The 22,370-nt window shown below is 37.8% G+C and overlaps 1 protein-coding gene across 1 annotated transcript; it reads right to left on the bottom strand.

The window, feature by feature from the left end:
* Nucleotides 1-457: 457 nt before the first annotated feature.
* Nucleotides 458-21,645, bottom strand: LOC143845357 (uncharacterized). The gene is made up of 8 exons (XM_077353666.1): nt 20,900-21,645; nt 20,580-20,703; nt 4,915-5,044; nt 3,443-3,479; nt 3,088-3,322; nt 1,910-2,037; nt 1,713-1,810; nt 458-873 (listed from the first exon to the last, which is right to left on the bottom strand). Exons 1-6 carry the CDS (start codon nt 21,113-21,115, stop codon nt 1,940-1,942), a joined length of 840 nt encoding a protein of 279 aa, XP_077209781.1. The 5' UTR covers nt 21,116-21,645; the 3' UTR covers nt 458-873; nt 1,713-1,810; nt 1,910-1,939.
* Between the last annotated feature and the right edge of the window lie 725 nt (nt 21,646-22,370).

Genomic DNA, 22,370 nt, shown 5'->3' on the forward strand with positions numbered 1-22,370 from the left:
GCTACTAAAATAAGACCTTTTCTGTTACAATGACGAAGTCTGATCTCTCAAGTCCCCAAATGGGCGGTTGATACATTGCGCCCCGGCCACCTAGCAGAATCAGGCGAAAGATGAACATGTAAAGATACACTCGATCAGAAAACTTGGAATCCCTCACTTGGTTTCAAATTGATGTTGGAGATCTGAGATAAGGTCCATAAGGTGGAGTAATACAAATTACAGAATTTCAGTATAGAAAGACCAGCGACTACAATGGGATCACAGTGCACTGGCTCATTCCTCTACCAAGAGCTGTTGAAACAGGCCAGTAAAATTTTGAAATAACTGGAGCTGAGAATGGAGCATAATCTCAGAGCCCCCCAAATATGGAGTAGGCGCTTTTCAGTGGCGGGGTTTAAATGAGGTGATAATTCAAAATATTAAAACATCACAGAAAGTGAAAATGGGGAAAAACGAATTTCTAAATCCTGTGCTTTTTCGATGCTCCATTCACCTCTGGAGACATCCAAATTATAGAGTTTCAGTATAGAAAGACCATGTACTAAAACACAGACTCCATCAGCGATCATTGCTATCTGCAAGACCCTTCTGCTTAAATACAATGCAAGACCCATCCCAGGAACCACAGAGACGACACTATACAACCAATCCCCAAGGGACTGGAGTTTAAAAGAATCAGTTTTGATTCTATGTATGAACATACATTACATACCCTCTACTGGCCAGTTCCACGATCCGGCAGGGTATGAGGGTTTACAGACACTACGGCAGCTGAGTAAGAGCAATCCGCGCTCTTCTAATTTTGGCTCCAAGAATAGGAGCGACTCGACATTTGACTTTGTGGTATCTCTGGTGACCATGACACTAGATGACCTGCAATATTAAATCATACACAAATCCTGTTAAATATCAACAACCTGATGCAATATGCGATTTTGCAAATGCGATTTTGGAGGCACCCTATATATATATATATATGAGAGCGTATACGCAAATTTGCAAGAGGCACTCTTTCTGGAGAGAAAAGGCACCTTAGAGCTTGATTAAATGAAATAAACGAATAACTCAAAGCCAACTATCAGGTGGCTCCTCTCCTGAAAAAGAAGGGCTGCGAAATTCCCATTTGCAAAATTACCTAACACTCTCATATACATATACATATATTTGACACTCCCCTCTATTTTTTGAACTTCTCAAATAGTTAAAGGCTGTTATAATTACACAAAAACTATCAACAACCAATCGAGAAGTGTAAAATAGAGTGGCATTATCAAAAGGGAAAGCAAATTCCATTTCCCCCGTATATATGATTAGAAATCTCTCTCTCTCTCTCTCTCTCTCTCTCTCTATATATATATATATATATATATATATATATAGAGAGAGAGAGAGAGAGAGAGAGAGAGAGAGAGATTTCTAATCATATTAGAGTATAAGATCAATTTTCCAAGTTATGTTTTATTGAGAATTATATGATGAAGGGCCTTATAGACACATACTCATCATCCCATCCTTGATATTTGTTCCAACAGCAGCTCCTCAAAAAGTGAGCTGCTGTTGGATCAGATATCAAGGGTGGTACTTCTATCGTACCACCTTTACGATATTATCTTTATTTTCTTATTATTTTCTCCACATTACATTGGACATAGATGTTATCAACTTATTACTCCTCTGATTTCCCATTCGTAAAATGCAAGAGTTGAACTCACCTCTAGAATGCAAAGATGATAACTTGCAAGGCTAGATTCGAAGCCCGCCACTCAAGTAGCAGTCTGCTGTTCTTAGTCCTGCTGCAATCTACGGATACCTGTTTAAGTTAAAAATAAGAAAAGAAACACACATAAATCTTAATAAAGCACTAGGTGCGAGTGTAAGTTGGGAAATATTAAAATATTCATTGATGTACCTCAAGAAGCTATTTCTCATGGTATCCTTCTCAACCAGCCGTTTGGTCTGAACCACTGCCTGGAGTGAACTGTGGGGAGTGAGTAGGAACCATGAACTGTGGATGTGCTGGAATAGGTCCAGCTACACCTGGAAAGTTGAAAAGCTCGCTGAGTTAGGAACTTAGGAATAAAAATGAACTTCATTCTTTTAAGAAAACCGCTGTATTAGACATGATCGTCAGAGACATGAAATGATATTTCAGTTAAAAAAACTTTGGCAAAACTATCATGTTTCCAAGTTTTTAAAGAAACTTCAAGCCCCAACACAAAAAAGTTAAGAGCAGTGCTAGGAAAACGGGCTTCAACCATTTGAGCCATGTCCACTAAAAGACAAATGGTGGGAGCTCAAATCCCCATAAAAGCAATAAATACACATTTAAAAGGGTCACATCAACAGTCATTTCAGTCTCGTTTTTATTTTCCAAATGGAATCTTGTTTTCAACGTGTTTTCCAAAATTTAAAGAGTAACAAGACTGAAATACCATATCTTCTGATTGACCAATTTTTAGTAGTTTTTTTGTTTGTTTGTTTGTGTGTGTGTGTTGGGTTGGGTTGGGTTGGGTGGAGGCGGGGGGATTTGGTGAGTTTGGCGAGATTCTTTTGAAGTTCGGCAACTTGGAGGTTTTTCCTTATACACAGGATTTATCTTCCATGTCTTGTCCGTTATCTAAATCATACTTTTGATATGATTTCAATATATTCAATTCATCTAGATAAACCTTCACGCGTCATACTTCTATGGACTAACTTTTTTTAGCGCTTCTAGGTGTCCGGGATGTCCTTGACAGCCTACCTTATTCTGCCATCTTTTCAAGGATAGTTTTTTACATGACAAATGTATCCCTACTTTGGCGTAATTGGCAATATTCCTGAGGGATGTCCTGGACAAACCTTGACACAAGCGTGTCCTCAGATCATTTCACTTTGTTAACATTATATCTCTTCATATATTAACAGTTGTTGTGGGGGTATGTGTGCGCTTATTTATTGAGTTTGAACTTTGAACCACTTCACGTTCATTTCTAGTGACACAGGACACAGGCAAAAATTAATTCTAAGATTTGACAGGATTAAAACAGAATCAATATCTACTGAATGAGAAAAACGAAAAGAAGAGTTACTAGGAAGAAATATTGCCTGTGGGATATGGTGCTTGAATTGTAGCTAGGGGTGCAGCAGTTACCCCATTAGCATTCGGCTCATTAAATTGCACAATGTGGTGGCCCGGCATTGCATAACCCTGAACTGCCGTATACCCATGTCCCGGTAGAGGCTGACCCAATTGTCCATATGGGTAAATAGATGGGTTAGCTGTTCCAGGGACACCATATATCTGAAAGTACTGCTGGCCCAAATAAGGATTGTAGACATTCTGCAAAAAAAAAAAAAAAATTGGGCAAAATCTCATCTTTGTTAGAACAATCCACTACATTCATTTGCTTGTTCTCAAATATAAATTCTGAATGCCAATCATGATTTTGAAGCTCTCAACCTGTGGATACACATATTCAGGCCCGTATGTCGTGTACCTGGAACAAAAACCATTACATCCATTGAGAAAATTCATTGTATAACATTTTTTTGTTGGTTTTTTGGAAAATTAATATGTACGTGTGGGGTTATCAAGTAAGATTATTCTTTAAGGGATGAAAAATGTTCAAATACTTGCTGATTGACTTAGAAAGAAGGCAAAGTCACCTAAGTTTGACAAAAACTGGCCACAAAGCCCAAACTCTGATAGCGAGCTAGTTTTTAACAGAGATTAAAAACTAGACTGGAACAAAGTCCTTTGGCCTAGACAGAGCATGTAAGTGCAACATTCATATGGATTGTCACGCATTTGTTTTGGAAAGTTGCACTTGGTACAGAATGTTTTGGCCAAAACATTATGAAAAATTACTAGATTGGGCAGAACATTATAAAACATTCATATTTTTTTTTCCTCAAGAGGGAATCCTTGCCTAGGCATTTTTCTTCATTTCTTTTTCATGCCTACTCATTTTTTCAGACCAAACTGAAAAACAAAGCAGATATTCCTGTGAATGAACACCACATGGACGAGGATTGCAGCATGGATTAACGAACCAGACTTTTCACAAACACATTAGTTTTCGGGGATTTGCTTTTGGAATATGATTTTGAGTTCAATAGCTATCTATTTAGCAATTTTCAAGTGTAGACCAATGGATTTGGGACCACACCCATTGATCTATGACGTGATTTTTTGTACATTAAGGGGATATTAATAAAATTTAAGTTTTTTTACAACTTTAACCCCTTTCACCCTTTGTTTACATAATGTTTGAGAACATCACCAATACATTGGTTTGGCACTAGATTCATGCATCAAATATTTTATTACTCTTTTGCTATTGATGATGTTTTGTTTCTGGTTTTCTTTCCTTTCATTAAGCAATACATGAGAAGATCATAGATCCATGGCCTTGGATCAAGACCCTTGGATTGTCTACATCGTTGACAATTGTAATTACTATTGATTCTTGAACTGACAAACTTAAGTTGCTACCTATACGTAACTAGAACAAAATTAGGCTCTATTTAATAGTAAAAACGACCCAATAAGAACCTCATAGTGACTAAATGCCATACAAATCATTTTAAATAGAATGTTTATCAAGTTCACCAAACATTTTTTATTTTTTCCAATTTTTAATGACTTTGAAAAATTACTTCTTTTGGGTTGGGAATCACTACTGAATGTTTATCAGAACGTGGTCGTATCCTGTAATGAGTGGGTCTCAGTGCCCCTAGGGATATACCATGAAATCAAGTTTTTAATCCATGGTTTTTAGAGTTGAACTTGTAAATAGAAAGATTCCTTCAGTCTCTCATGTTCTATAAAATTGGCAAATTATCCCTTGATTCGGCCAAGTTAAAGTTGGAAAATCAAAAGCCTAATTTCTGACTCGAGTCCTAGTTCTAGAACATTAGAGGACAACTCACCCATATGAAGGATATGCAAATCCTTGTTGGTAAGCATAAGAAACTGGTTGCTGATAAGTGGGACTTCCAATGTAAGCCCCTCGGGGACCTTGGATGCCTCCATAATAGGGGTTAGCTGACCTCAAGCGTCCTGCAAGAATAGGAGAAGACAAAAGCACATTTCTTTCACAAACATCTACAGCAAATATTATAAAACCAATGGGGTGCACAGAAAGGTGATAGGCTAAAATAAGATTTTTTCTGTTACATTAATGAAATCTGATCTCACAAATCCCCAGATGGGCATCGGGCGATTGCGCCCCGGCCACTTGGCAGAATCAAGTGAAAGATGATGATAGTCTTTACAGGGTAAAGAAATCCCTGGAATCTTGTTTGGTTTCATATAGACAACATACCACAGTGAACATGTACAGATACATTTGATCAGAAAACTTGGAATCCCATTTTTTAATCAGCTTTTTCTTAAACCAAAACGTATTAAACTCGTTCTATTCATTGAAACCAAAACGTATTAAACTCATTCTATTCATTGAACGTATTTTTAGCATTTCCGTCTATTTGACTGTGTTTTTACTATGCTTTTTGTGAACCAACACCGTATTAAACTCGATTTTTTGCCGTCCCATTTTTTTTTACCATACCACGTTTTGCTAACTATCTATGGCCCTTAACATTCTATTGGCATCTGTGTTTGCTGATCTTCTTGACTAGAGAGTCGAGACATACTTGAGATAAATTTCACCATCTTCTACCTTCTCACATACGAAATGATAATCTATCTCAATGTGCTTGTCCAAGCATAGAAGACATGCTTTTGAGATAGTTTAACGGTACTCTGATTATCACAATAAAGAATATGCATCATGATCTCAAAAGTAACTCCTATAGGAGATGTATCAACCATGTAAAGCTATGTTGTAGTGGAAGCCATGGACATGTATTCTACAGCTTCAATCCATCTGGCTATGGTCCTTTGCTTTTTGCTGCTCCATGAGATTAGGCAATCATTAAGTAGAATATAATATCCTGCCATTGACCTCCGTGTAGCTGGATCTCCTGCATAGTCTGCATCTGAATATGCACTCTGATTGTCTTTTCCTGTTGTGCCCTATAAAGTAGCCCATGATCTAAGGTACGTCTGATGTACCTTAGAATCCTCTTGGTTGTCTGAAGGTGTTCCTCACTAAAAATCATGAATACTAACAAACCTGATTCGCCACATAGGTTGTGTCATGTCTGATATGACTCACGTACTATAGTGCTATCTGGCCCGATCCACTATAGTTGTGGCAAACTAAGTCCTTCAGGGATTGGCGGTCTTCTGAGAGACGAGTTGGGAGCCACGATTTGGGCTTTTTTCGGCCGCATAGCAGATTCTAACGAAGCAGAGATCAGAGCGGCTCTACATGGTATTAGATTAGCTGAGTCTCTTGATTTGGCTAAAGTGATAGTGGAGGGCGACTCTCTGAACGTTATAGTGTCGTTTTTTTTTAATGATACTATCATAGGGTGGTTTTGATCCCAGCTTACCTATCAAAAAAAAAATGTCATAGGGTGGTTAAAGGGAAGTAATTCCTTCCCTTAGAGATTCGCTGGTTCGATTGATGAGAATAGAGACCGGATTAGAGGAGCGGCTGTAGTAATTCAGCATGTCAAAAGGTCTGCTAATGTTGAGGAGGACGGCCTTGCTAGAGGCGGAGTGGGAAGGCAGGAACTAGAGCTGTTTGATTTTCTTCCCCCTTGATGGTCCCATTTGTAGAGCGTTTCTGCTTTTTCCTTTGCTTGTTCTTTCTTTTTGTTGACCCTCTCGGTCAGCCCTGCTCTATTTGTATTCTATCTTTCCTCTATTAATGATATCTTACCGCTCAAAAAAAAAACTATAGTGCTATTACCTGGAGTGCTCCTGCCATACTCCTATAAGTATGGAGGATCATGGATCCTCACCCTTCTGTTCTATTGATTTTCTTGTTGTTATGCCACATGGTATGGTACTAACTCGTCATCCCTATAAGCTAAGTAACAAATATCATTCTCGGGAATTTCTCAGCGAGATATATTAAAAAAAATTTATTGTTTCCAGGTTTATATCGAAATAATGATAAAATAAAATAATTTAAAAATATATAACTTAAGAAAAAATATAAAATAAGAATATCGTAAAATTATCATGATAATAACATAATATTATTGTGATGGGATTTGCTAGGGACCATCACTGAAGGCATTTCGTGGAACGGCTGTTGCATGGGAGTGCAGCCACACGGGCTCAGATTTTGTCTTATTCATTTAATTCATCAGAGGTGGCTGCACTCCCATGCAGCAGCTGTTCCACGAAATGCCTTCTGTGATGGTCCCTAACAAATCCCTATTGTGATATTTTCTGATAAAATTGAAAATATCGGTATATATTTTTAAACTAACGGGATTGTTTTAGGATTGTCATTTTTATAAAAATGTGGTGATAAAATCGTGATATTTTGAAAATGTCGGAGATATGACATAGCCAGTAAGAAGGTCCACGACATACTTCTTTAACAGACATCCCTTTCTTAGATCATTAAATCTCCACTCCAAGGATGCACCAAAGCTCACATAGGCCCTTCATACAAAGGTAACTTCCAAGCCATGATGAAGACTCCAAATTTTAGATATCTAACTCCTGTTATGATAATTTTATGCACAGAATACCCCAAAACTATGTTAAAATGGGAGTGTCTGGTAAAGAGTTACCAGAATTATCCCTCCTATACGCACTATACTCAAGTGTCTGATGAAGCTTATCGAACAATACCGGAGGAGACTGTTTCAACTCATAGATTGCCGCCTTGAGTTTACAGATAAACCAATCTTTGTCCTCAATCTCAAAACCTTCAATCTTCTTCATGTACCTCTTCTTTCGGCAACCCATGAAGAGATTCCGCCTGGCTAAGAGTCTAACCAAATGAATTGGCTAGACTAAGGATAAGTCTAATCATCCTACTCTTAGCTATTGAACTGAATATCTCATCATAGTCAAATCTTTATCTCTAATTTTATCTTTTAACAACCAGCCTTCCCTTGTACTTGTCTATGGTCCCACCAGCCTTTTGCTTCACCTTAAATACCCACTTGCACCCTACCACATTCTTCTCTGTTGGATAGTGGGCAATATCCAGTGTATCATTGCAATACAATCCCCCATTTCTTCTTCTATGTCATTGATCCGCCTATCACTGAGAAATTCTTCACAGAATGTCCCTAACTCTGTTGCTGATGGTGTAGTTTGAGGCTCTTTTGAGTGGTTTGAGCTTGCTCAAATTGCTGTGTTTTTTTTACGTACATAGTTCTTCTCATATGCTACTAAGAAATTAGCAACAATAGAGAGGATACAAGTACCACCGTTGTTAAAATCGTATGATTTACGATTTGAATAGTACAATTCAAATCGATTAGTGGGTTGACGATTCAAATCGGAAGAAGAATTGTTTTTTCGTAAAAATCGTACGATTTGACGGCTCTTTTGAGTGGTTTGAGCTTGCTCAAATTGCTGTTTTTTTTTTCACTTACATAGTTCTTCTCATATGATACTAAGAAATAACCAACAATAGAGAGGATACAAGTACCACGGTTGTTAAAATCGTATGATTTACGATTTGAATAGTACAATTCAAATCGATTAGTGGGTTGAACGATTCAAATCGGAAGAAGAATTGTTTTTTCGTAAAAATCGTACGATTCAAGTACGATTTGACGGCTCTTTTGAGTGGTTTGAGCTTGCTCAAATTGCTGTGTTTTTTTTTCACGTACATAGTTCTTCTCATATGATACTAAGAAATAACCAACAATAGAGAGGATACAAGTACCACCGTTGTTAAAATCGTATGATTTACGATTTGAATAGTACAATTCAAATCGATTAGTGGGTTGAACGATTCAAATCGTACGATTCAAGTACGATTTGACTTTGAATCAGGCGATTTTTACGATTCTTCCCACGATTTTTACAATCTTGTCTGTTTTGGATTTTGAGAACTGATTGTGATTTTAAAATGAAAATCATTTCAATATACTTTGTTTATTGCCGACATTTCTTTGTATGATGATTATTATAGATTTGAGTATGTGCTTTGTTTACTATTGTGATAAATTATATACTGATTTATTGTATGATGAATATAGTTTGTGGTTTGTTTAGTGATTTATTGTACGATGAACATGGTTTGTGCTTCAAATTACTAATCATTGGATTTTATATTTAATTTAATAGTTTCTCAACTCAACTCAACAAAGCCTTTGTCCCAAACTAGTTGGGGTCGGCCAAATGAATCCTTTAGAAAAATTTCATGAAGAAGGAATCTACCCGGCTCTAATCCTGGCTCTAGGTTCTTCTACGTGGATCATTTTCTTCCATTCTATCCTATCCAAGGTCATGCTCTCTGTTATGTTCCTAGCTATCAGGTCTTTCCTCACTGTTTCTACCCAAGTTGTTCTCGGCCTGCCCCTACCTTTTTTTACTCCATCAATTTGGCACGAGTCGCCTCTTCTCACCGGAGCATCCAAAGGCCTACGTTGGATATGTCCAAACCATCTTACGCGGTGCTCTCTCATCTTCTCCTCAATTGGAGCTACCCCAACCTTTTTACGAATGTCTTCATTTTTAATTCTATCTAACCTTGTGTGGCCGCACATCCATCTAAGCATTCGCATCTCCGCTACACTCATTTAATTTAATAGTTTCAAATGGAAAATAGATAATTACTCATTTTATTGTTATTTTTTTACCTTTTTATATTTTTAAATAATTTTTATCATTTATATATATAAATCTAAAAAAATCTTGATTCGAACCCTGTTACGATTTACGATTCGATTTCGATTTTCAGATGTATGGATGCAACTATGGGAGCAAGTGTTGGAATAACAACGCCTGTAGAAGTAGGTTCGCACAAAGATGCCGTGTCATGAAATACACCACCCCGCCCTCCCCCCCAACAACACGCACACCCATAGGGAAAAAAATCTCAGGCCTAATGTTCTGTGGATTGTAGAACTGAGATTCAACCAATATAATATGGCGTGAGATTATGATTTTGTGAGATTATAGTCAATAACATGTGTAGCTCTTATCGTGATCACTATATCCCACAAAAATGCATGGGACAAACTTGGAGGAGATTTTCTTCTAAATGGAAGATGGTACATAGACATAGCAAATAGTTGGGATAAATTTTACCATCTTCTACCTTCTCACATATGAAATGGTAATCTATCTCAAAGTGCTTTGTCCGAGCATGAAAGGCATGATTTTTAGATAGTTTAATGGCACTCTGATTATCACATTAAAGAACATGTGTTCATGATCTCAAACACAACTCCCATAGGAGATGTATCGAACATGTATAGCTCTGTTGTAGTGGAAGCCATGGACCTGTATTCTACCATTTCAATCGATCTGGCTACAATCCTTTGCTTTTTACTGGACCATTAGGTAGGCAATCATTAAGTAGAAAATAATATCCTGGCACTGAACTCCGTGTGGTTGGATCTCTTGCACAGTCTACATAAGATATGCACACATTCTAACTGTTTTATCCTGTTGTGCCCTTTAGAGTAGCCCACGATCTAAGGTGCTTTTGATGTACCTTATAATATGAAGGTGTTCCTCACTAAAAATCATGAATACTGGCAAAACTGATTCACCACATAGGTTATGTCAGTCTAATATGAGTCAGGTGCTGGAGTGCTATTACAGTATTACCCGACATGCTCCTACCATACTCTTAAGGTAGCTCTATATGGAATTTGGACCGAGAGTTAGTTTTCGAAATGTATGGCAATGCATCAGGTTTTTAAAGTGCCTAATACCCAGGAGTCTTTTCGAAAACCTAAGCTTGTCAATATGGACCAAGGGAGAGATCATTTGAAACATGTTTCCATTAAGGGACGGCCCACATTAGCTTAGAAATTAAAGAGTTAGACGTTTTGTAACTGATGGGTATTTAAGCTATCTAAAGATAACTCTCCGAAGAATCCTAAACTAGTAAGAGTTTTAGTGACCCTAAAGCTTTAAATAAAGGAATTGCTTAATGGGAGCAACTTTCCGTTAAGAAAATGAGGGTTTAAGGTTTTCTCTAAGTGGTCCTTGAATTACTAAGAGCAGCCAGTGATTCCATTCATCTAAGCATAAAGCTTGGATAGATCTGAAGGCCACATCAGATTCGAGTTCGTCAGAGTCCCCGAAGAGCTTCTTCAACGATCAGATCATGCACATCGCCGGCCGCTTCAATCTGATCGTCATGGCTGGAGATAACGATCTATTTCTGCTTAATGTTAACCACTTAACATTTCAAGGTCCAATAACAACACCTGGTGATACTGTGACCGAACGGCCGAAGATAGGAGACTTTTCCTGCACCATTCCATTTTGTGCATACTGAAAGGACGTGGAACGATCATCCTCATGGCCCAGGATGATGTGGCTACCACCGAGTCAATCAGATGCTCTTGCCTTACATCGATTAAAATCAACAATGTAAATCGATCAACCTCACATGGTGTAGTACACCTTACCGAAGCACTTTGTTATAAGAATCTCCCAATGGCCCAGAAAGTTGTGGCTACTCACGAGTCAATCAGACACTCTTACCTTAGATCGATTAGAATCAACGAGTCTTTAGTTGATTTGTTAAAATCAAATCCTCTTGATGTGGTTGAGTGCAACCGACGATCAATGCTCTGATAGCAATTGTTAGAAATGTAATCAACCTTAAGCAGAAATAGATCGTTACTTCCGGCCATGAGGATCAAATTAAAGCTGCTGCTGATGATGAGCGTGATCCGAACGTTGAAGACGCTCCCCAATGGACTCGGTTCTAATTTAGCATTCATATCTATCCAAGCCTTACGCTTAGATCAATGGTATCACCGACCGTTGTTGGTAGATCAAGGACCACTTAGAAAAAACAATAACCCTCGGTTTCTTGATGGAAAGTTGCTCCCATTAAGCATGGGTTAGTTTCCCACTTGCACTAAAACTCTTACTAATTTACTATGATTTGGCCGACACTTTAAATTTACTGCTGAGACACGTGTTCTACCGTGTCAGACACGACACGCGTGTCCACCCATATCGACACTCCTTTGGACACTTTTAAGTGTCCTGCTATAAGTGTTAGACTTAATGTGGGTGTGTGGACATGTTTTTGTGTCGTGTCAAGTGTGACATTCTGTTTTATTACTGCATATTGCGTTTACCTCTTTTATCATTAACTATTCTTTGATTATAAACTCTTTTTAGCTCTTGTTTAGAGACTTTTCTTTTGTAAACTGGCAATCCATCTATATGCGGTTGGTTCTCTTATGAAATAATGAATCAGGATTATGTTAATGTATGTAACCGGGGATTTGTAACTATTTGTGCATACTACAAGGTGTCATTTTTAAGTTTATTTAATGATATAAATACATGAGGATAGTAAACCGACTAGCTAACTCCTCTCCTGTTCGTCTCTCTCTCTCTCTACATCCTTATATACTATTACATAGTATCAGAGCAAAACACCACAAATTGCATATAGGGTTCCCTCTATTCTCTCCATTTCTTCTTTGTTTCTTCCAGTTTGAGAAAGAAAAAACCCAAAACCTAGCAAGATTGGTCACAGTCACGGAGGGATTAGTTACCGTCTTGGTTCTCTAATGGATAGATCCACCATGTGTGCGGTTTACCACATCTAAGGCTGTCACAACCCTCGTTGGGTTTTCTTGTTAGGGCCACAACCTAGTTTTGGGTTTTTCATATTCCTTCAACCCAGTGTTGGGTTTTCTATGTTGCCGCAAATCTGTTAGCTTTTGGACTTTTTTTTGAATGGTAGCTATTGGAATGTTGTTATAATCCTCGTGGGCTTTGTCAGATGCTACTAAAACCTTTGTTTGGTCCTGTTGATGCTGCTTTGCTTCAGAGTTTGTGACAAGTTTTTAATGAAGAAAAATAATTCTGGTTGTTTTCTGTGCTGTGTTGGTTTTTGTGTGGACTAAGCCAACCTTTGTTACATTCCCGATTTTCATAACTATAAATAAAGCCCAAGAATGACAACCATCCTATCCAACCAGTATTTGCCCACCACTCTTATTTTCATAATCTTTAGAATGGTATCTTCTAATAAACTCACCATGAACTACCACTTTTGGATTGATGCAAAGAATCCAAACCCATGATGCTCATATACTTGTAGAGCCTCAATATATCATGTCAGCTATGATTTGTGGACACGGACACTGAGTGTCAGACATGGCGAACCCCAGAAATTTAGAAACGGGGACACGGCTAAAATAAAAAGTGTGTGTGTATATATATATATATATACACACAACAACAAATATTAGTTAAAGAAGAGCTAAAAATTTTTTATAATAAAAGAGGTAAACACAATATGCAATAATAAAACAGAATGTCACACTTGACAAGGCATAAAAACGTGTCCACACACCCACATTAAGTCTAACACTTGTGGCAGTACATCGAAAAGTGTTGAAAGTAGTGTTGACATGGGTGGACACGCGTTTCATGTCGGACACGGCAGGACACGTGTGTCAGCAATAAATTCGAAGTGTCGGCTAAATCATAGCATGTCAGACACAATACAATAACAACACTCATACTGGATACTTCATGGTTACTTACGTTGATCTAAATAATTATTACATTTCAAATATATGTCACTCTTCAAATTAACTATCATGGTTTTTGCTTATTTGTGTCGCATATTTACAATTAAAATTTTGAGTATGTAAGTCTTATAGATGCTTTGCAAATTTTTATTAATTCCCCGTTTCTAAATTTTGGAGGTTAGCCGTGTCCGACACTCTGTGTCCATGTTGACACGCGACACTCGTGTCCATGTCCACAAATCATAGATAATTTAGGATTCTTTAGAGAGTCATCTTTAATTAGCCAAAAACTCATTAGTTAGAAAACGTCTAAGACTTCCTAAATTCTAGGTAAGTCGATGTAGGTCATCCCCTAATGGAAACTTGTTTCCAACATCCTCTACGGGTGCAACTCGGGCGGGTTGAACCCGAACTCGACGGGTTGAACCCGAATTTGGGTTGGGTCGGGTTTTTAAAAATCGGGTTGGGTTGGGTTGGGAAAAACCAACCCGAATTGGAAATCGGGTTGGGTTGTCGGGCAACCCGACCCGACCCGAAACCCGACAAGTATTCCCATATGTATAAAATTTTAAAAGTTAAAACGGCAAACGAGTGAATATTCCAATTTGAAATATCCGGATTTTCTTCCATCTTTCCCGTAACTATTTTCTACTTTCTATCTTTCCCGTATGTTACTATTTTACTATTTTGTAATTATTATTTTCTAATTACCTAAAAATAAAACATATATGTATAAGAGGTTAAAAAACCCTAACCCTAAGAACCAAAAACAGAAACGTAAGCTCTCCCTTTTAACTTGTTACTCCTCCATCGACGCCGCCGCCGCTCTCCGTCTCTCCCCTCCTTGCAGAGTTGCAGGTAAGATCTCTCTCTCTCTTCTATTTCATTTTTTTCTGGTTTATTCCCCTCCTTTTGTCTGCAAATGGGAGAGAAAATCAAAACCCACTTTAGATCTGGGAAGAGTGAGAGAGATTGATGGAAATCAAAGTGGGTTTTGAAGTGGGCTTGGTATCCAAGAGATAATGGTGGCTGATGTTAAAAATGGGAGGGCTGCTATGGTGGAAATGGGCGGATCAAGGAGAAAAAAACCCCTCCCTTTGAAATCCTCATCGAGCCTCTTATTAGGGGAAATGATATATTCAACCCCCCCATACCTACCTTGGGCAGCCCCCTTTGTAGTGGATTTACGACTACTCTTTTAACCCATATGGGTGGTCTGAGTAAGGGGAAGGAGCAGGGCAAATGCTCCCTTTTCTTTGTGATGTATGCCCGTATAGGAATGTGAGCAAAAAAAAAAAAAAAAAGTGGGGCCCACAAAAAAAAAAACATGTGCATGATGGGCAGGTCAACCCGACCCAACTCAACCTGAATTGGAAATCGGGTCGGGTTGAGGAAATTGCAATTCAGGTTGGGTCGGGTTGGGTTGGAAAAATGGGTTCCTCGGGTTGGCCTCAACCCGACCCAACCTGACCCGAGTTGCACCCCTAACATCCTCCCACTTGGTCAATACTGACAAGCCTAGGTTTTTTTAAATGACTCTTGAGATTTAGGCACATTAAAAACCTGACATATGGCCATAAATTTCGAAAACTAAATTTCATTCTATGTTCCTTAAATAACTTAATTCATATAAAGTGTCTCAGTGAATCTCTATGCCTATGACATAAGAGGCTTCACCCATATCCTTGTGAAAATTCTCATTGAAAAACTATTTCACCTCATGTAGTAAACCCTAAACAGCTACTGGCTAGTAAAACATCATCCATGTGTAGGATTAGAAATATGAATTTGCTCCCACTGACCTTAAGGTATACACATTGATCCACGACATTCTTTGCAAATCCAAATGAGCATATCATGTCATGAAATTTAATATACTACTAGTGGGATGCCTGTCTTAGCCCATACATGGATTTCCTTTATCTAATGTAAACCCTTCAGCTTATTTTATATAAACTTTCTCATCGAGATTCACATTGGGGAAGGTCGTTTCCACATCCATTTGGTGTAGTTATAAATCAAAATGAGCTACTAATGCCAAGATTATCCTTAATGAGTCTTTCTTAGAAACTTGAAAGAAGGCCTCGTGGTAATCCACGCCTTTGCGTTGAGAAAATCCCTTGGCCATAAGTCTTGCCTTATACCGTTCAATATTATCAAATGAGTCTCTTTTAACCTCATAAACCAATTTGCATCTAATGCATTTTATTTACAGCCTGTGTCATTGACGTGGGGGTTGATGACATGGATAGATTTAAAATGGAATCAAGCACACGTTTTAAAGCATGTTTGTTTGTAGTTTTTGCAATCACACATTTTGCATGCTAAGTAGTAAAGTAAACCACATTTCTTCTTAACTAAGAAAAATTTCTTGAAATTTCTTCTTCACTAAGAAAAATTTCTCGGATTGGAAGGATAAGGACTTGCCCACTTTAGGGTGGATGGATCTTGATCTGGCTTTTCATGTGGAGGCACCGTTTGTCCCCATGAAAACCAGTAAGCTGGAGGAAATGGATCTGTTTGAGAGGTGGGAGAAATCTAACCGATTGAGTCAACTACTCATGTAGAGCCATAAGTAAGAGCATTAGGAATCCATCCTCAAGTGCAATAAAGCTGCGAAATTCCTTGAGTTTGTTGAATAATAGTGAGTTTCGATAAGGATCTGGCAGTCAACCTAATGAGCAAATTATCTTCTGTGAAGCAAACTAGAGAGAGAAATCATCTCAACTTCATAGTTTGTTACGAATCTCATACAGTTGACGTATTTAATGAAACATAATGGATTGACTTCGGTTCTTCAATCCTTGTTGTCAATACCATGCGGGGCTTAACCAATCGAATGAGCACAACGGAAAGTGAGCATTATAACTATTCAGGAAACTAGCTGTGCTTGCTGTGGATGGTTGTATAAGTTTCATTTATATAAACCTTCGATCACAATCAAATGCCCCTGCACTATAAAGGAGGCACTAAAAGACATAATAATGACTTGTCTATCATCTAGCATAGGAGATTAGGACATATCAATAAATGGCAGGTCGGCCAAGTGGGAGACTATTGAAAACGTGTTCTCCTTAAGGGATGGCCCACATTGACTTATATAGAAATTAGGGTGTTAAGGTATTTTGCAACTAATGGGTTTTTAGGTTAACTAAAGATAACTCTACGAAGAGTCCTAAAAGTAAGAGTTTTGGTGCAAGTGGGAAACTAACCCATTCCTTAAAGATTTAAATAAGGGAGTTGCTTAATGGGAGCAACATGTTAACATGAAATGAAGGTTTTAAGGTTTTCTTTGGGTGGTCCCTGATCTACCAAGAACAACCGGCGATTCCATTGATCTGAGCATAAAGCTTAGATAGATCTTAAGGCTACATCAGAATCGAGAATCGAGTTCGTCGGGATCTTTTTCAACGATCGGATCACGTGCATCGTCAATCGTTACAATCTGATCATCATGACCGAATGTAACAATATATTTTCGCTTAAGGTTAATTAAATTTCCACTTAACGTTTCACGGTCCAATAAAAATACCTGGTGATTACCATTCAAAGAAAAGAAAAACAATACCTACGGATTCTGTAACAGCCGAAGATAGGAGACTTTTCCCACATCTTTTAATTCTGCGCATACTAAAAGGACACAAATCGACCATTCTCGTGTGGCGTAGTGCACCTTGCCAGGGCACTTCGCCACAAGAACCTCCCCATGGCCTTGGATGTTGTGGCAACTTCTGAGTCAATCAGATGCTCTTTCCTTAGTTCCATTAGAATCAACAATGTAAATCGATTATCCTCACATGGCGTAGTACACCATACCAAAGCACTTTCGCCAAAAAAACCTCCTCATAGCCCAAGATGTTGTTGCTACTCTCGAGTCAATCAGACCCTCTTGCCTTAGATCGATTAGAATCAACAATGTAAATAGATCAACCACGCGTGGCGTAGTACACCTTACCGAAGCACTTTGCCACAAGAACCTCCTCATGGCCCAGGATGTTGTGGCTACTACCGAGTCAATTAGACGCTCTAGCCCTAGATCGATTAGAATCAATGAGTTTTTAAATGATCCGTTCGCATCAAATCCTCTTGATGTAATTGAGTGCAGCAGACAATCAATGCTCTGATACCAACTGTCAGAAATTTAATCAACCTTGAGCATAAATAGACCATTACATCCGGTTGTGTTGATCGAATTGCGGATGCTGACGAAGAGCGTGATCCGACCGTTGAAGACACTCCCCGACGAACTACTTCTAATGTAGCCCTAATATCTATCCAAGCCTTAAGCTTAGATAAATAGAATCACCAGTTGTTCTTGGTAGATCAAGGTCCAACTCAACTCAACTCAACTCCATTCAGAGAAATCCTAAAAGCCCAGTTTCTTGATGGAAAGTTGGTTCCATTGAGCAACTCTTTTAATTTAAAGGTTTAGGGAATTGGTTAGTTTCCCACTTGCATTAAAACTCTTACTAATTTAGGAATTTTTAGTGAGTTATCTTAAATTAGCCAAAAACCCATTAAAAGTAGCAAGAAAGGAATCATCAAACTATAGTTGCAACTCAATGGTGTCTTTGTATCACAATTAAGCATTAAAAGATCTAATCAAACCCATGCGCTCTACATGACCCTTACAGTAGGGAAGGAAGATCCCTTCGTCGTGGAGTCTGTAATCATCATTTCGCTACGAATGTGCCAATCACCATTAGATGATCCATGATCCTCTCTTGAACAGTAAGATACATGATATCAATGCGTATATTGTCACTGACACTCTTATTATTCTTTTAGAACAAAATTGTATCGGAATTATCATAATAACCAATAACGGCCTAGTAATTGAGTCGACAACCCTCAGTCTTGTGATAAAATTCTGCAATCACAGCGCTAGCGAAGTAGCCCCATAGCACCCCTTCAAGGTCTTAAATTTTCGTATCGGTGTCGGTTTCGGCCAAAATCATGTAAAAATATGTTAATGATTTCGTTTTTTTGTTGAATTTCGAACGAAATGTCTAAAATTTCTGTGTAAATTTCGGCGATTTCGGTTGAAATTTCAGCTCTTTTGGTGGAAATTATAACATTTCGGTGGACATTTCTAAATTTTCGAAGGAAATTTTGATTAAAAGGGCAAAAAATGAAATTTCAACAGAAATTTCGCGAATTTCAGAATTTCGCAAAGACACGACTTCGTGTGAATTTCGTTTCGGCCTTGGCCGAAACCGAAATATTTCGGCTGATTCGTTTCGTTTCGGCCGAAATTTAAAACCATGCACCCCTTGACATCCCACAGGATGCCACCATGGAGCAACCAACTCATACAATGTCGCCACATGAGGAGTTAATAGTCACTAAATGTGTTGCCCCAATACCACCACCAGTGAATGAAGAGGTAACATTAAGTAGATCTTCCAAGGGTAAGGAGATCGACTATTCCACCTTACTATGAGGTGTACTTGTAAGAGATTGACCATGAAGCTAACACTAATAATGACCCGATCTCGTTTTCAAAGCGGGAAGCAAAGGGCTCTCAGGAAGGCCAAAAACCATAAGCATGAAGGGTTTCACAAACATTAAGAGAAGCCACGAAGAAGCGTGAAGGAAAGCGATGAGAAAACGTGAAATAATTGAAAAAATGATAAAATTTAAAAATAAGAAAATTCCAGTTTCCAACAAATATAAGCAATTTGAATCCAACCATCATAAATTATATACAACATGTACTTAAAGGAAAATCATTGTCGACTGAAATGCCCGTGTTGACAAGTGCCTGAATAGATGAATTTTTTTTAGATACCAAATTATGAGATTTTTTTTACCGAACTTTTGGGATTTAATAATTGTTGGACATGATAAAATTTATGAATTTTCAAAATTGGTAAAATACATCATCGTTTGGAAGCAAAGATTTTGACCCGACCCGGAATGATCGAAACATGTTAGATTTTGTACTAGAACTGGAAAGTTAACTTGTTAACCTTTTAGATTTGGGTCTTGAAACTATTTTTAATAAATCCAAATGGGGGTTATTTTCCTATTTACATGAACATCTTAAGTATACTTAAACGACTTTGCATGTAAATACTGTTGGAGATTATGTCTAGGAATTTTCTGTTAATAACATTAACACAGAACCATTTAAAAAAACATTAACACGTATATAATTATAATAAATCAAAGTAATAAAATTATTTAAGAGAGAAGTTTGGAAATAGAATGTTTTAAGAATCAAGGCACGCCAGAAAATGTGCTTTTCGTAGAGACTATATGCCCCCTTCTGCACTGGGTTGACTGGCGTTCATCTCCCAAGATACAACAATCCTTCAGGATCTCTTCCGTGCAAGGAATCGATCCCACGAACTCTCTTTTTTAAAAAAAAAGGAGATGAGTCGATTTTGAAGATAATTAGGAGAGATTTCAGTTTTTTGAAGATTAAATGAGACTATCAATTTTTCCATTAAAAAGAATCTCTCATATCTCCAAAATGTTTTCCCTTCCTAAAGCTTCTCCAACACTTCACCCAAATCTCATAAATATTAGGTATCCACTAATAAAAATTAAAACACTTAATTCCAAAATGGGTAACTGCCAATAATAATAAAATCAATTAAAATTTTAAATTAAAACACAACAAATACCATGTTTCTTACATTTTCCTAAAATTCTGTAAATGATACAGAGCAAAGATTGGAGAAACACTCTGGGAAACAAGCTTACCAAATTGGGGAAATGCAGTTCCTTAATTTTTGGGATGCGCGGCTCTCCAGAAGCTCGGTTCCCACCTTCTTGGGGCATTTCTTATAACTTTGGTTCGTCCAAAAAATAACACATATAAACTATTCCAAAAAATACCCCGCAATGGCAGGAGCCCTTTTTTTTAATACTATTCCAATGCTCACATATGAAAGAGATAACATTTGAATAGCCACTAGTTAAGTTAAAGAGAGCATCATTGAGCACCAAATCAAAGAGTCCAGAAATGTGAAGGCAAAACTTAATGTATCAGAAGGATAGATAAAACCTACCATAAGGTGGAGGTGGGCGAGGACGCCCAAGTGAAGCCAAATTGCAATTCGCCCGTCTACCATCAATAACAGGACTTGGATCAGCACACGCCCTCCTTGCCGATTCAGGATCTCGAAAAGTCACCTAAACACTCCACATAAATCACCCACAAAAATAAAAACAAAAAACCAGTCACCTCCACAGTCGAAAAGTTATCTTTTCATGGTTTCTATAATATCAAACAACGAAACAATTTCAATTTTCAATTCTTTTACATCATAAAACATCATAAAACATCAAACTTTAAAAGCACTAAAGACCCAAAACAAGAAACACTCACAAAACCATAGCCTTTTGATCTTCCAGTATTCTTATCAGAGATCACGACCGCCTCGAGAATCTCGCCAAATGGCTCAAAGTATCGATGCATCGTTTCGCTCTGCGTCTCCCAAGCCAAGCCCCCAACAAAGACCTTAGTATAAGTAGTATCCCCAAAAGGGGAATTCCAAAACTGGAAGCTCGAATTAGAACTAGATCCCGATCCTGAATAAGCCATGAATTTGCAAGATTTCTTTTAGAAAGAAAAAAAAAAAAAAAAAAAAAACCCTAGACAGCAGGTTCAGCTAAATCAAGATCAAATTGAAGAGATCAAGAGGTGCTGAGACACAATAAGCCCTAGGCTTCATGTTAGAATAAGAAACCCTAGAAAAACCCTAGAAAGAGCCTAAAATTGAGGGTGTGGGGGAGGGGAGTGGGTCAAAAGAGGGATGGGCCAGGTGTAATTTGCTGGAAACTGACATGGGTTTTACTAAAAGCTGATCAAGAAGAGCTGTATGAGAATCTTAGGAAGATTATAAGAGAAAAAAATGGTTCTTTTTTCCTCATGGGAAAGAGAATCGTAAGAGAGTAATGATTTACACAGGAGGGGAAGAAAAAAAACCCTTGGAGGATTCTCAAATAAAGCAAACTGGATGACTCTATGGGCCCCTTTTTTCTTCTTCTTTTTTCCCTCGTAAAACCTAAAAACCCTAGTTTTCATTTCTACTAGTTTGACCACGTCTATACCTTTTTTTTAATGTTTTTTCACTATGAAGATCGAGGTTGGGTTTGGTTTGGTTTTATGAATTTTATATATCACGCAATGAATTTTTGGCTCTTTCCGAATGATTGATTGCTTTTAAGGGCACACGTGTGCCATGTGATTGCACCTTTGATCCCCACCTTGATCGGATGATCCTAGTGTTCATTTTTAGGGTTCATTTTTAGGGTTTATGGACCTCTTTGGATTCCTCAAAAGAAAAAAAATAGTTCTTATTTGCAATAAGATTATTATTTGATGCTAATCTTATTGCCAATGGGGCATTTAAAGCGACTTTGAAAGGTATTAACTAAGATAAATATAAACGGGAGACGATATATTCACGCATGCGCCCCATTATAACGTGATTTGACATCAAAAAAGCGATAAAGTTGCCCACTTTTCACATCAAATCACGTTATAAGAGGAGCGTGCGCGCAGGGGAGTGAAAATATCATCTCCCATGTAAAATACTGTGGTTCATATAAACTTATATTTAATTATTAATTTTATAGATAATTATAAGTAAATAAGATTATGTGGACATTATATTAAATGTAATTAATTTTTTAATATACAGAGGGACCCTTAATCTTAGGGATGAAATGCAGGATCATATCCGTTGGCTCATGACCCTCCACTAGATCAATGGTCCTAATTACATGCAGTGCCCAATTGAATTTTTGCATAGTTGGACCACACCTCACACCCCAACATGTCAAAGATGGCTTAA

The sequence above is a fragment of the Tasmannia lanceolata genome, unplaced genomic scaffold (assembly GCF_043159265.1).
Source record: "Tasmannia lanceolata isolate RefF3 unplaced genomic scaffold, GAP_Taslan_0.1 ptg000015l, whole genome shotgun sequence".
NCBI lineage: Eukaryota > Viridiplantae > Streptophyta > Magnoliopsida > Canellales > Winteraceae > Tasmannia > Tasmannia lanceolata.